The 13,655-nt window shown below is 45.9% G+C and overlaps 1 protein-coding gene across 1 annotated transcript in view; it reads left to right on the top strand.

Moving 5' to 3' along the window:
• Nucleotides 1-12,799, top strand: part of TRPV5 (transient receptor potential cation channel subfamily V member 5) — a 30,457-nt gene extending 17,658 nt beyond the window's left edge. The window contains exons 9-15 of the mRNA XM_043872477.1: nt 1,948-2,034; nt 3,272-3,348; nt 3,588-3,753; nt 3,962-4,028; nt 5,974-6,242; nt 9,615-9,721; nt 11,392-12,799. Of these exons, the coding sequence (XP_043728412.1) occupies nt 1,948-2,034; nt 3,272-3,348; nt 3,588-3,753; nt 3,962-4,028; nt 5,974-6,242; nt 9,615-9,721; nt 11,392-11,692 (1,074 nt within the window). The 3' untranslated portion in view covers nt 11,693-12,799. The remainder of the gene's footprint in view (nt 1-1,947; nt 2,035-3,271; nt 3,349-3,587; nt 3,754-3,961; nt 4,029-5,973; nt 6,243-9,614; nt 9,722-11,391) is intronic.
• The last annotated feature ends 856 nt before the right edge of the window (nt 12,800-13,655 follow it).

Raw genomic sequence — 13,655 nt, 5'->3', positions numbered from 1 at the left:
CCTGGTCCCACATGACTTGTCTGAAACATTTCTACTGTCCCTTAGTAACTCTGGTTCTACGCTTCCCTAGAGACTGTATCCTTGGCTTCTTCTGAGCTGACACACACCCTCTTAGAGGCCACAGGATACTTGATGGGTGCCTTCTTTATACCCTAGAGCACCTCCTGAGATAGTGATTTAGTTGCTAAGTTGTATCTGATTCTTGCGACCCCCCCCATTGACTGTAGCTCTCCAGGCTGCTCTGTCCTTGGACTTCTCCAAGCAAGAGTACTGGAGTGGGTTGCCATTTCCTTCTCCAGGGAGTCTTCCTGACCCAAGAATTGAACCCAGTTCTCCTGCACTGCAGGCAGATTCTTTACTGATTGAGCCACCAGGGAAGCCATGAACACCTCCTACTACAAAGCATCTCTTCCTGTTTCAAAAGCTATGCCTCTCACTGGACCAGTGAGTACACTGCTGAAGTAGCCCACAGAGGTCCCGTTTATCAGTAGAACAAAGATGACTGGTGATTCTCATGCCTAGTGAGGGATCCCATTCTCTTCAGCGGAAATCATCCCAAGTCTTGTCTTGGGTGCACAATTCAAAGACATGACCTTGGAGAACAGAGTTCCCAAAAGTCTAAGGGGGTACTCGCATGTGTTGAAATTATTTGTACAGTTTCATCTGGGAGTTATATGTATGTGAACAGTTTTCCAGAAAGAGGGCCTGTGGTCTTCATGATATTCTCAGATGGGCTCATAACTTCAAAAAAGCTAAGGAACATTATTGTAGAATTTGATTGCTGCATCTGGGTAACACTGCAAGCTTTTAACTGTGAAGTAAGGTGTGCAGAGGAGGATGGTTTTTATTCATGTTGACCTTAGGCCTATACTGTTGACACCTACCATCCAGGATAAGGTAGAGTCCTTCCTTAGAATTGAAAACCATAGCGTGTCTCTAGCCCTTTTCTGTATTGCCAAATCATAATCAAACCACAATGAATTTATCTATGGAGCTTCCCAGGTGGCGCTAGTGGTAAAGAACCCACCTGTCAGCACAGGAGATATAAGAGACACATGTTTGAACCCTGGATCGGAAAGATCCCCTGGAGGAGGACATGGCAACCCACTCCAGTATTCTTGCCTGGAGAATAGAGGAGCCTGGCGGGCTACAGTCCACAGGGTCAGAAAGAGCCAGACATGACTCAAGTGACTTAGCACAAGGCATGAATACATCTATAGTGCTCTGTGGCTTATAATACGTCCAAACACACCATCTGATTTGGTCTTCACAATAACCCCAGGAGGTAACCATTATAGTCTCCATTTTACAGATAAGACACCCCAAGCTCAGGGAGTTTTAGTGACTGATTCAAGGTCTCACTGGAGCTAGCAGGTTCTGGGTCCATCCCAGAACCCGAGTTCTGTGGTGTGTTTATATTTTACCTGCTGGGAACCACAGCAAGATTGGAAAAGCTGGCCTTTCAGCATAGCTGAAACCAGGCCAAGCCACTCTTCCTGTTGGTTTAACTTTCTTAACTTGATGCACTGAAATGTGACCTCAGCCCCTCAGTACACACATCACCATAAGTTACAACTCAACAGCATAAGAAGTGAGTTGTTAGGTGGTAACTCAATTTGTTAACATATGGAACATATATATTGTATTGGGTTGGCCAGAAAGTTCATTCAGATTTTCCATAAGATGGTATGGGAAAACCTGAATGTATTTTTGGCTAACCCAGTACATTGCATCTTGGTTTACTTAGACTCACGCCCTGGTCACAGACTGAGCTGCAATGACAAATACAGTGGGGGTGGGGGGATGGGTGGTGATGTGGTAATGGTGGTGGTAAGGGGAGCTCTTATTCATCTTGGATATAGTTGAGTTGCTTTAGACCACTTACTCAAAAAGATTTGCCTCTCAGTCCATCAGAAAGCACTTCTGATCCTGAATGTCTCACCACAGGAGGCCTACGTGACTCAGCAGGATAAAATCCGGCTGGTGGGGGAGCTGATGACGGTCCTCGGGTCAGCGATCATCCTATTCCTAGAGGTGAGGTGCAGTTGAGCCCTCAGACTGAACTGAAGTATTTTACCTTTTTTTTTTTTTTAACACCAAAAACACTTTGTATTGTGGCATAGCCAGTTAACAATGTTGTGGGTGGTTCCAGGTGAACAGTGAAGGGACTCAGCCAGACACAGACATGTATCCATTCTTCCCCAAACTCGCCTCCCATCCAGGCTGGCACATAACCATGAGCAGAGTTCCCTGTGCCATCCAGTAAAGTCGCGCTGGTTATCCACTCTAAACACAGCAGTGTTTATACATGACCTTCCTGAAGTCCCCAACCACCCCTCCACCCCCAGTGACCATGAGATTGTTTTCTGAGTCTGTGAGTCTCTTTCTGTTTTGCAAGTAAGTTCATTTGTATCATTTCTTTTTCGATTCCACATATAAAGGACGCCATATGATAGTTCTCCTTCTCCATCTGACTAACTTCACTCAGAATGACACTCTCTAGGCCCATCCATGTTGGCACAAATGGCCTTATTTCATTCATTTTAATGGCTGAGTAATATTCCATTGTGTGTGTGTGTACACCACATCTTCTTTATCCATTCCTCTGTTTATAAACATTTAGGTTGTTTCCACGTCTTGGCCATTGTAAACAGTGCTGCAATGAACATTGAGGCACATGAATCCCTTCAGATCCTGCTGTTCTCTGGATATATGCCCAGGAATGGGATTGCAGGGTCATATGATAGTTCCATTTTTGGCTTTTTAAGGAACCTCCATATTTTTCTCCACAGTGGCTGGACCAGTTTACATTATTGTTTGTGGATCTTTTGATGGTAGCCATTCTGATCAGTGTGAGATAATATCTCATTGTAGTTTAGATTTGCATTTCCCTAATAGCTAGCTATGTTGAACATCTTTTCATGTGCCTATTGTCCTCTTTAGAGAAATGTCTACTCAGGTCTTCTGCCCATTTTTTGAGTGGGTTGTTTGTTTTGATGCTACTAAGTGTCATAAGCTATTTGTAAATTTTCAAGACTAATCCCTTAGCAGTCATATCATTTGCAAATATTTCCTCCCAATCTATGGATTGTCTTTTTGTTTTTTGTTTCTTTTTCTGTGCAAAAGTTTTTGAGTTTAAGCAGGTCCCACTTGTTTATGTTTGCTTTTATTTCCATTATTCTGGGAAATGGATTAAAAAAAGATGTTGCTGTGATTTATTGACCTGAAGTCTACATTTTCTCCCCCCCCCCCCCCCCCGGCCTTTTTCCAGATCCCAGATATCTTCAGGGTTGGTTTCTCCCGCTATTTTGGACAGACTGTCCTCGGGGGGCCATTCCATGTCATCACGTGAGTGTTCTTCCTTCTGGCCTCCTGCCTTCCCTTGCCAGAAACATTTCAGGTCTCCCTATCCCTCTCTGGGACCCTCGCCTCCAGGGACTTTTTTCTCCAGCGGGTTCATGGGTGTGACTGTGTGTGTGTTTAGGTGGTTGAGCGGTGGGTTCCGGGCAGGTCAGCGCCATGCTAGAAGGGACCTAGAATATTCCCAGCCCCTCCTCTCATTAGCCCCCTCCCCTCTCTCCCCCCAGCATCACCTATTCCTTCCTGGTGCTGGTGACCATGGTGATGCGGCTCACCAACACCAACGGGGAGGTGGTACCCATGTCCTTCGCCCTGGTGCTGGGCTGGTGCAGCGTCATGTACTTTGCGCGAGGATTCCAGATGCTGGGCCCCTTCACCATCATGATCCAGAAGGTCGGTGCTGTCTCCAGTTTCTCTTGCTTTCAGACATCAGACTTTTCCCAGACCAAGGGAGGGAGTAGGAACAACAACAACAACAACAAAATGAGGCTCCTACTAGATCTGGTGGAACTCTGGTGACTCCTGATCTAGCAGCAGTAGCTGCTGAGAGGCAGGTGGAGATACGGTCCCCCACCCTCCCTCCCCTCTCTGTTCTCTGTAGATGATTTTCGGAGATCTGTTGCGTTTCTGCTGGCTGATGGCTGTGGTTATCGTGGGATTCGCCTCAGGTGAGAACATCACTCTCTTCTCCTCCAGAGACTGGGATTCAGTTCTCCAGAAGGTTCTCTCTCACTCTTGCTCTCACTTATTTCTCGTTTGCACTCCCTTTTGCTTTTTTTTTCCTCCTAGTGGAAAGTGAATCGAAAAACATGCTCATATGCTTAGGATCTGGGTCACTCAGATTGGCCTTAGAGCGTGGACTCATATGCCCTGAAGTTCTGGGTCAATCATGTTTGTGTTGACTAACTGCCCTGCAGCATTTTTAAAGGAGAGATAGACAAAGGGCCTTGAAGAGAGACAGATATGAAACAGGAAAGACAAGCCAGTTGTGAAAGGTGCCGTGTGCAAACAGTTCAGTATTTAATTCTTCTATGTTTACACTTCAGAAGAGTAAATGAAAAGCACTCAATAACACATCAAGTGCCCTTTTTTTTTCATTTATGTAGTCAAAGTTTAAAGAAAAGAAAGGAATTTGGAGAAGGAGGTACAACAAAAGGGTTTGGAGGGTTTGAAGAATGGGAGAGGAAAACAGAAGAGTTGTGAAGAGAGGCTTGAAGCACAATGGCCAGTGGGGACCCAGTCATGGCCCAAGGCGTAGGGGGAAGGGTTCCAGGGAAAGGAGGAGAAGAAACATCCGGAACAGGGCAGATGAGACAGAGTGGAGGGAGGGAGAGAACAAGTGGACAAGGAGGAGAAAGTTCTTCGGGGAAGGCAGAGAGAGGAAGGAAGAGCAAACACTGGTGCCTCTCATCCAGTTCTCCATGGCTGCGGCGGAACCTCTGGAAGGCAGGTGGATGTTCAGGGTGACATGTGAGGGCCCCAACCCTGGGCTCTGAGTACAACGGATGCCATTCCTGTCTTAGGCATTCCCTTGCTTAATGGGAGGTCCCAGAAAACAGACGACTGAAAAACTACACCAAGATGGGAACTTTGAGAGGGTAAAACTTAGTCTTTCCATTTGGAGGGTTCCTCATGTTCCCTTCCTCCCCACCGTCATCTGTATGTATGCAGAATGAGGGGATGTAGCAGAGCCATTTTCTATAGATCTCCCAAAGCATCTGTTCTTCGTTGTTGCAAAACCATGCTTTGTCATAGACCCTAGCTCTGCTCTTGGGGCCACCTTATTTAGATTTCCATTCCCCACACAGGGATGAGGCTTTCAGAGGCTCTGATGCTGTAGTAAGTTCCCAGGATACCTAATACCATCCAGTAAGGCTACACATCACATTTTTTTGCAATGGTCTAAGAACACGCAGGAAATCTCAGAGTAATGGATGATTATCTAGAGAACACTGAGATTTTTTTTTAGGTTCTTTTCTTTTAGACTTTTCATGTGCTCAGTTCTTTAAAGTTGTTGAAGATTTCATGCATTCTTGTAACAATTGGCCTTTTAAATATTTGCTTCTAAAATGTAAAAACCAGTTAGGTGACATATACTATATATATCTACTGATAGATAGATGATAGATGTTAGCTAAATTCTGAGTATTGCCATTATCCAGAGTGATAAACTTGGTCATAGGATACCTCAGAGTTAACCAAGTACACAGGGAAAATGTGACTTATATAATATGTATAATTTACACATCTACATTTGTGTGTGTGTGTGTGTGTGTGCATGTATGTGGGCTTCCCAGGTTGTAAAGAATCCACCTGCCAATGTAGGAGACATGGGTTCACTCCCTGGGTGGGGAAGATCCTCTGGAGTAGGAAATGGCAACCCACTCCAGTTTTCTTGCCTGGGAAATTCCATGAACATAGGAGCCTGGCCAGCTACACTCCGTGGGGTGGCAAGGAGTCGGACATGACTGAGCATCTGGGCATGCATGCATGTGCGTGTGTGTAATTGTATGGAGATATATGTTAGAGGTAGAATGAATACTGACCAGGCCCAGGCTTATTGTGATAACTCCCTGTTTCCTGATCTCCATGCCCTCTTCCTGGGCGGGGCAGCGTTCTATATCATTTTCCAGACCGAGGACCCATCCTCTCTGGGGGAATTCTATGACTACCCCATGGCGCTCTTCAGCACCTTTGAGCTCTTCCTCACCGTCATCGACGGGCCCGCCAACTACAATGTGGACTTGCCCTTCATGTACAGCATCGTCTATTTTGCCTTTGCCATCATCGCCACACTGCTTATGATCAACCTGTTGGTCGCCATGATGGGCGACACACACTGGCGGGTGGCCCACGAACAGGACGAGCTCTGGAGGGCCCAGGTGAGTTCGTCAGTGGTAGTCTTCCTGAGGGTCAGGGGATGGAGAGAAAAATCAAAGTGCAATATGTCATGGTCGATGACTCTTAGGGGAGTCATGGAACACCCCAATGGGGGTGGTCATCTCAACAGAGGAATTTTTGAATAGATGGAGGGTAAGTTGATAGGATGGTAGGATAGGGTTAGGATCAACACCCAGGAACTGTGTGTTGACCACAGGGGAAGGGTAGATTCAGGAGTCATCCTTGACTCCAGAGGCAACTAGAAACTTTCTTCTTCTTATGTATTCTATACTCTGATTTCTCTTCAGATGGTATAAATCTTTCCCCTTTTAACTTTCTTGTCCTTATGTATTCTAGTTTTTCATTTGAACCTTACCTTGTATTTGCTTTTATAACTGTTTTTCTATTATCTTTTCTTTATGTCACCATAGGGTAATAAAATCTTAGAGTTGGTACTGTCTTTAGTGGTCTTCTAGTTGAGCTCCTACCCAACATATACTCATTTATTGGTCAGAGGGTAATTCAGTGTCTTCTTTAATGCTAAGGAAGACCTTATTATCATGTGGATTTGGGTAGAGGTTGGGAGGAGAGAGCTTTTTCATATTTCAAAAGCTTTTGTTATTAGAAAAGCCCATACTGTATTGAGCTGAAACCTCTCTTTCTATAAGATAGAAAAACTGGGGCTCCCGTTGGCCCCCATTTTTTCTTCTTATATAATGCAGAACACATTCTCCCTTAGGCGTGCCATTCAAATATTTGAAGAGAGCCATTGTTTGTCCCTTTGGACTTTCCATTCATTAGCACTAATTATTTGGAGCCTTTCTCCGTGCTGGGAAATATCTGGGATCTGGGGGCATGAGCAAGATGATGTAGTCTGTGCCCTCGTGGGGCTTACGGTCCAGCTGGAAAGACAGACATTAAAACTTCATAGAAAGCCATGTAATTAGAAGAATAAATGTGTTGTAGAGAAGTGAAGGTGCTAAGAACAGGAGGCAAGAGAAGATTTGGACTGAAAAGTTAGAAAGTGCTTTCCTGATAGACTGACATTTAAGATGAGCCCCTAAACATGGGTAATAATTCATCAATTATGAAGAATAAGGAGGGACTTCCTGGGTGGTCCAGTGGCTAAGACTCTGTGATCCCAATGCAGAGGGCCGGGGTCAGATACCTGGTCAGGGAACTAGATCCCACATGCCAAAATTAAAACCTAGTGCAGTCAAATAAATATTTTTTAAAAACGAAGAATAAGGGGAGGGAATGGGAGTTAGGATTTTTGTCCATCAGGACACTTGGCTATGGGGACAAAAAACCAAACTCAAATAGACTTGGGGAAAAAAAGAGTGGGAAGATGTATTGATCCTCATAACTGGAACGTTTAAGGAATTAAATTAGCTTTAGGCATGTCTGGCCAGAGCCTGGATCTCCGTCTCACCCATTACATGAGTTTCTCTGTGGTTCTCTCTTTTGTCCTGACCCCTCTAAGTCAGTCTCTTGCATCGTGTTGCTGAGATAGCTTATAGGAGCTCTAAACTGACAAAGGAGTGAGCAGATACACCCATTGCAATGGCCCCACTCTATTTATTCTTTTTCTTTTTTGTTGCACTGGATTTTTGTTCTGGCATGGGGGCTTTCTCTAGTTGTGGTGCATGGGGGCCTCTTTATTTGCCAGAGCAACGGTTCTAGAGCTCCAAGGCACAGTCGTTGCAGCGACCTTAGTTGTCCTGCAGCATGTGAGATCTTACGTTCCTGACTAGGGATCCAACCTGAGTCCCCTGCACTGGAAAGCAGATTCTCAACCACTGGACCACCAGGAAAGTCTCAAGGGGCCCCATTCTTACTGTATTCTGTGTGACTCCTGATGCTGTGGATCTGTAGCCTTGAAAAGAGCATCTCCTTCTGTCCAGTGAACCCATTTCATCGCAACAAGTTTGGTCATAGGTGGATCCTTCCATTTAAGACTAAGGCCAAGGACTGGAGAACTGGTGCTGGTGGTAGAGTTTTGGGGAAAATAGATGAATTAACCAGGACTCTGTGAGGTCTAGTCTGTTCTAACGGATGGACTGACAGTAGAGAAGAAGTGATTTTCTAAACATCAGATGGGCTCTGTTCCCAGAAGAAGATTGGGAGGCTGAATGATGGTGCAAGTAGAAACAATAAGTGTCCCTTTCAAGATAAAGAAAAAGCACTATCTAGGGAAAGGAAATAGAATGATTGAAAGTGCTGAGGGTGGAGGGAACTTGGCACAACTCAGGAGCAGAGAGCAGACCAAGAGAATCATGGAGTGCTGAGAAAGATGGGAGCATGAGATGATGAAGTAGAGAACTAAGTTATTTTAGGGATTCCTAGTTTGTTCCATCAATCAAGCTTCCTGGACCCAATCCATCCTGAATGACCCTCTGTTCAGACCTAGATCCTGGGGCTTTCAAAGCTAGAACAATCTTTATGTGATTGGAGGAAAGCAGCATAAAGAGGGATCATCCCTTTTCTGGCTTTGAACACTAAACTATAAGTAGCACCTAAAACGGAGTCAGGTCTTTCAGTAAATATGCAGTTGGCTCTTAAATATGCAGTTGGCTCATGATCAAATAGAACCCTCACATCTTTGTTACATGATTGATTTGACTAAGCCCCTTTAGGGGTTTTCCTGTGCTTAACACTGACACTTTAGTCTTACAAATGTAGCACCTTGCATTGGGTTTACTTAAATTTCACATTAGTGGTTTTTGACCAGCATTCCAATCTGGTAAGATCATTTTTATATTGCTTTGTCATTGTGCTTATTACATATCCTTCCCAGTTTTGTGTCACAAGCATATTTGATAATCTTGTCTTATGTTTCATCTAAGTTAATAATAATGAGGGCTGGGTAAAGGACAGGACACTTGCCATGCCACTAGAATTTTCCCTGCCAAGTTTGGAGTCATTAACCCACTCTTTTCCTTCTTAGGATATGGGTGTATTTTTAATTTGCTGCAGATTCCCTCAACATCACCAGTTATCATTTCATCCCCAAGATCACAGAGATTCTATTTAATCATTTTATTTAAATCCAAATAATTGGTCTATGGCTTTCCTATGAAAAAGGAAAAGATATTAGTTTGGATGGGATGGCTCATTTTCCCTGAATCTGAATGGTAATGCACGGGTCACTGCTTTATCCAAAACTCTCATAAAATAGTCTCTCCTTTTGCGATGAGTGATGAGGGAGGCAGTAGCATGGCACCTCACACGAACAGGGGGATGGACGGTGGCTGTCACCCATCCCTGAACAGATGCCCTCCTCCCTCTCTGGGTTCCCTCTGTCAGTAGCCCCAGGGTCCTCTCAGCCTCATGGCTCTTTCTGGGCTCTTCCCCCGTCTCTCGTCTCCTCCTAGGTCGTGGCCACCACAGTAATGCTGGAGAGGAAGATGCCTCGCACCCTGTGGCCACGCTCCGGCATCTGTGGGTTCAAGTACGGGCTGGGGGACCGCTGGTTCCTTCGGTGAGTGACCCTGGAGACCTGTGGACTGTCCACCCGTGTGAGGCCGTGGGAGCCAGGGTGCCCGGTTCTGCACGTATGACCCTCCTCTCCATTCGCGGGATCCCAAATTGGACCCGGAGGAGAAGTCATCACCCTCTGAAGTGAGACTGTGTTAGCCTGTTTAGGGGAGGGGTGCGGAGAGGTAGCGCCAGCCGCGAGGTCAGAAGGGCAGTGACGTGTGCACCGCCACAAACACGTATCCGCGCTCCACTGTGGGCATGCGCTCTTCTTGTTTCCACCTGACCCCCACTCCCAGTAGATTTATTTTTTTATTTTTTTCCTGGTTGTGCTGGATCTTCATTGCGGGTGGGCTTTCCTCTCGTTGCGGCAAGCGGGGGGTTACTCTAGTGCAAGGGCTTCTCACTGCGGGGTTATCTCTTGTTTTGGAGCGCGGGCTCTAGGGAGTGTGGGCTTCAGCAAATGCAGCCCCCGGCCTCTAGAGCACAGGCTCAGTAGTTCTATCACATGGGCTTCGGTGTTCCGTGGCACGGGGGATTCTTCCTGGACCAGGGATCAAACTCGTGTCTCCTGCTGTGGCCGGCGGATTCTTTATCACTGAGCCACCGAGGAAGCCCTCTAGTGTATTATTCTTAGAGCTTCCGGTCTAACCTGCAAGCTAAGCTTGTTCCTTCATACCCTACCTTCAACTCCTCCTGACGTGGCTTTCCTCTCTCAGTTATTACCTGACTTGCATCTCCTCATCCTATGACACGCTTATCTTTTAATTGGCTGCTTTCTCTTTCATACTCACCCACATTCCCCCCACATCACCCCCCCCCCCACACACACAGAGGCCCTCAGTTCAGTTCAGTTCAGTCACTCAGTCATGTCCAACTCCTTGCGACCCCATGAACCACAGCACGCCAGGCCTCCCTGAACATCACCAACTCCCAGAGTTCACCCAAACCCATGTCCACTGAGTCGGTGATGCCATCTACCCATCTCATCCTCTGTCATCCCCTTCTCCTCCTGCCCTCAATCTTTCCCAGCATCAGGGTCTTTTCCAATGAGTCAGCTCTTTGCATCAGGTGGCCAAAGTATTGGAGTTTCAGCTTCAGCATCAGTCCTTCCAATGAACACCCAGGACTGATTTCCTTTAGGATGGACTGGTTGGATCTCCTTACAGTCCAAGGGACTCTCAAGAGTCTTCTCCAACACCATAGTTAAAAAGCATCAATTCTTCGGCTCTTATCTTTCTTGTAGTCCAACTCTCACATCCATACACTACCACTGGAAAAACCATAGCCTTGACTAGACGGACCTTTGCTAGCAAAGTAATGTCTCTGCTTTTCAATATGCTGTCTAGGTTGGTCATAACTTTCCTTCCAAGGAGTAAGTGTCTTTTAATTTCATGGTTGCAATCACCATCTGCACTGATTTTGGAGCCCAGAAAAATAAAATCAGCTATTATTTCCAAATCCTGAAGGCACAGCCCTTCTGGTCTCTTTCCCAGTTTATCCTCCACTTCCCTTCGTTTGATCCTAGCAGGTCGTCCGGCTTCAACGCGGCCCGCTTCCTCCTGCTCTCCGCTCATTCCTGGTTCCCATCTGTGCTGCGTTCACTTTGGCTTCTCCTCATGATCCGGTCTCTCCCCGGATCAGCTGAGCTTCTCTTCTTTCTCACCTCCTCAGAGTTGAGACCAGCCAAGACCAGAATACTTTGCGAGCTCGTCGCTACGTGGAAGCTTTCAAGGGCTCAGACAAGGAGGAAGGACAAGGACATCCCCCTGAGAAACGGCCCTCGGTGTCTGAAAGCGGGCTTCTAGCCAGAGCCTCCCTGGCCCTCCCGACCCCTTCCCTGTCCCGGACCACGTCTGGAAGCAGCGGCAGTCACCGAGGCTGGGAGATCATTCGTCGCAACACCCTGGGACACGTGAATCTCGGACTGGACCTTGGGGAGGGGGATGGAGAGGATCGGGTTTATCAGTTATGATCAGGACCCTTGTTACTCTTATCCTGACTCCAGGTGGGCCTGGGTGAAGGCAGAGAAAGAGACACTGCTTGTGACGCATCCGCCCTTCCTGCCTTTAACCCTGTGAGGGGTGGACAGAAGAATTCTCCCAGGCCATCCATACCTCACCCATCACCTCAGCATTCCCAGGAATGAGTGCCTTCTGGCTTCTTGGAAGTCCCACCTCTTGGGAAAAGAGGGTGTCTGTTCAAGCAGAGTTAGGCTTGGAAACTAAAGACACCAGGTAGGGATGCTAGGTGCTAGGCCAAAGGCTGGGTCATCACCTCCTTTTCTGCCCATTGAGGTGCTAGACTGTGAGCTGTGGTGTCTCCCAGGGCTTCACGTAGCACCAGCCGGGCATGGCCCTGAGGTTGTAGCCTCAACTCTTCCTGCACCTTGTAGGACCCTCTCCCCACCTCACAGCCAAACCCACACTAGAAAACTGCAAGAAGAAGGGTTATTCATCCTGCCTTTATTTTTTAAAAAATGTGTTATGATATGCAGAACATAAAATTTACCATTTTAAGCATTTTTCAGCTGTACCATTAGGTATTAAGTACATTCATATTGTTGGGCAACCATCACCACTATTCATTCAGGGAATTTTTTAAACCAAAAATTGTGTACCTGTTAAACATGAATTCCCCATCATTCCTTCCCCATGGTCCCTGATAACCAATATCCTACTTTCTGTCTATGAATTTAAGTTTTCTAGTTACCTCGTATAAGTGGAATTATCCAATATTAGTCCCATTGTGCCTGGCTTATTTGATGTAGTATAACGTTTTCAAGATTTATCCATGCTATAGTGTGAGTCAGAATTTCATTCCTTTGAAAGGTCAAATATAATAACATCTCATTGTATGTTTAGATCACTTTGTGTTTATCCATCCCTCCGCTGATGGACAGTTGGGTTGTTTCCACCTTTGGCTGTTGTCATATGAACATTGGTGTACAATTATCTTTACAAGTTCCTGCTTTCAGTTTCGTTGGATACTGAAAACTTCCAAACTTCCATCTATTATCTAGGATCAAATGAAGAGAAGTGGAGGGAGGTGGAGGATAAACTGGGATAGAGACCCAAAGGGCTGCACATTCAGGATTTGGAGGGTAATAGGGCCTGTGTGGGGTGTGATAGTGGGGAAAATGTGGGTGAGTATGAAAGAGAAAACAGCCACTTAAAAGATAAGTGAAAGCAGTTTTGAAACTTCTAGCAGTTCTTTAGAAGTGGAATGGCTAGATCTTATATCAAGTCTTTATTGAATTTTTTGAGGGACTGCCATCCTGTTTCTGGCAGCAGCTGTACTGGTTTACATTTCCTGAAGCAATATAATACACAGGATTCCAATTTTTCCACATCCTCACCAACATGTGATTTTCTGATTTTGTTTTAAATTTATAGTAGCCATCCTTTTGATTATGCAATGGTATCTCATTGTGGATTTGTGCATTTCCCCAATGATTAACGGGGCGTCCCTGATAGCTCAGTTGGTAAAGAATCTGCCTGCAATGCAGGAGACCCCGGTTTGATTCCTGGGTCTGGAAGATCCACTGGAGAAGGGATAGGCTACCCACTCCAGTATTCTTGGGCTTTCCTGGTGGCTCAGCTGGTAAAGAATCCACCTGCCATGCCAGAGACTGGGTTCTATCCCTGGGTTGGGCAGATCCCCTGGACAAGGGATCCAGTATTCTGGCCTGGAGAATTCCATGGACTGTATAGTCCGAGGGGTCCCAAAGATCTGGACATGACTGAGCGACTTTCACTTTCACTTTCAGTGACTAACAACATTGAGCATCTTTTCAGTGCCCACTGGCCATTTGTGTATCTTTTTTCTTGGAGAAATTTTTTTTTTTCAAGTCCTTTGTCCGGTTTGCCTTGGGTGTTTGGGGATTGCTATTTTTCAGCTGTCTTACCCTTGTTTTTTGAGACTTAGAGTCTAAAGTG

The sequence above is a fragment of the Cervus elaphus genome, chromosome 18, assembly GCF_910594005.1.
Source record: "Cervus elaphus chromosome 18, mCerEla1.1, whole genome shotgun sequence".
In the NCBI taxonomy this organism is placed as follows: domain Eukaryota; kingdom Metazoa; phylum Chordata; class Mammalia; order Artiodactyla; family Cervidae; genus Cervus; species Cervus elaphus.
Note: the sequence above shows the minus strand (reverse complement) of the source record. Positions and strands in the feature narration are given on the sequence as shown.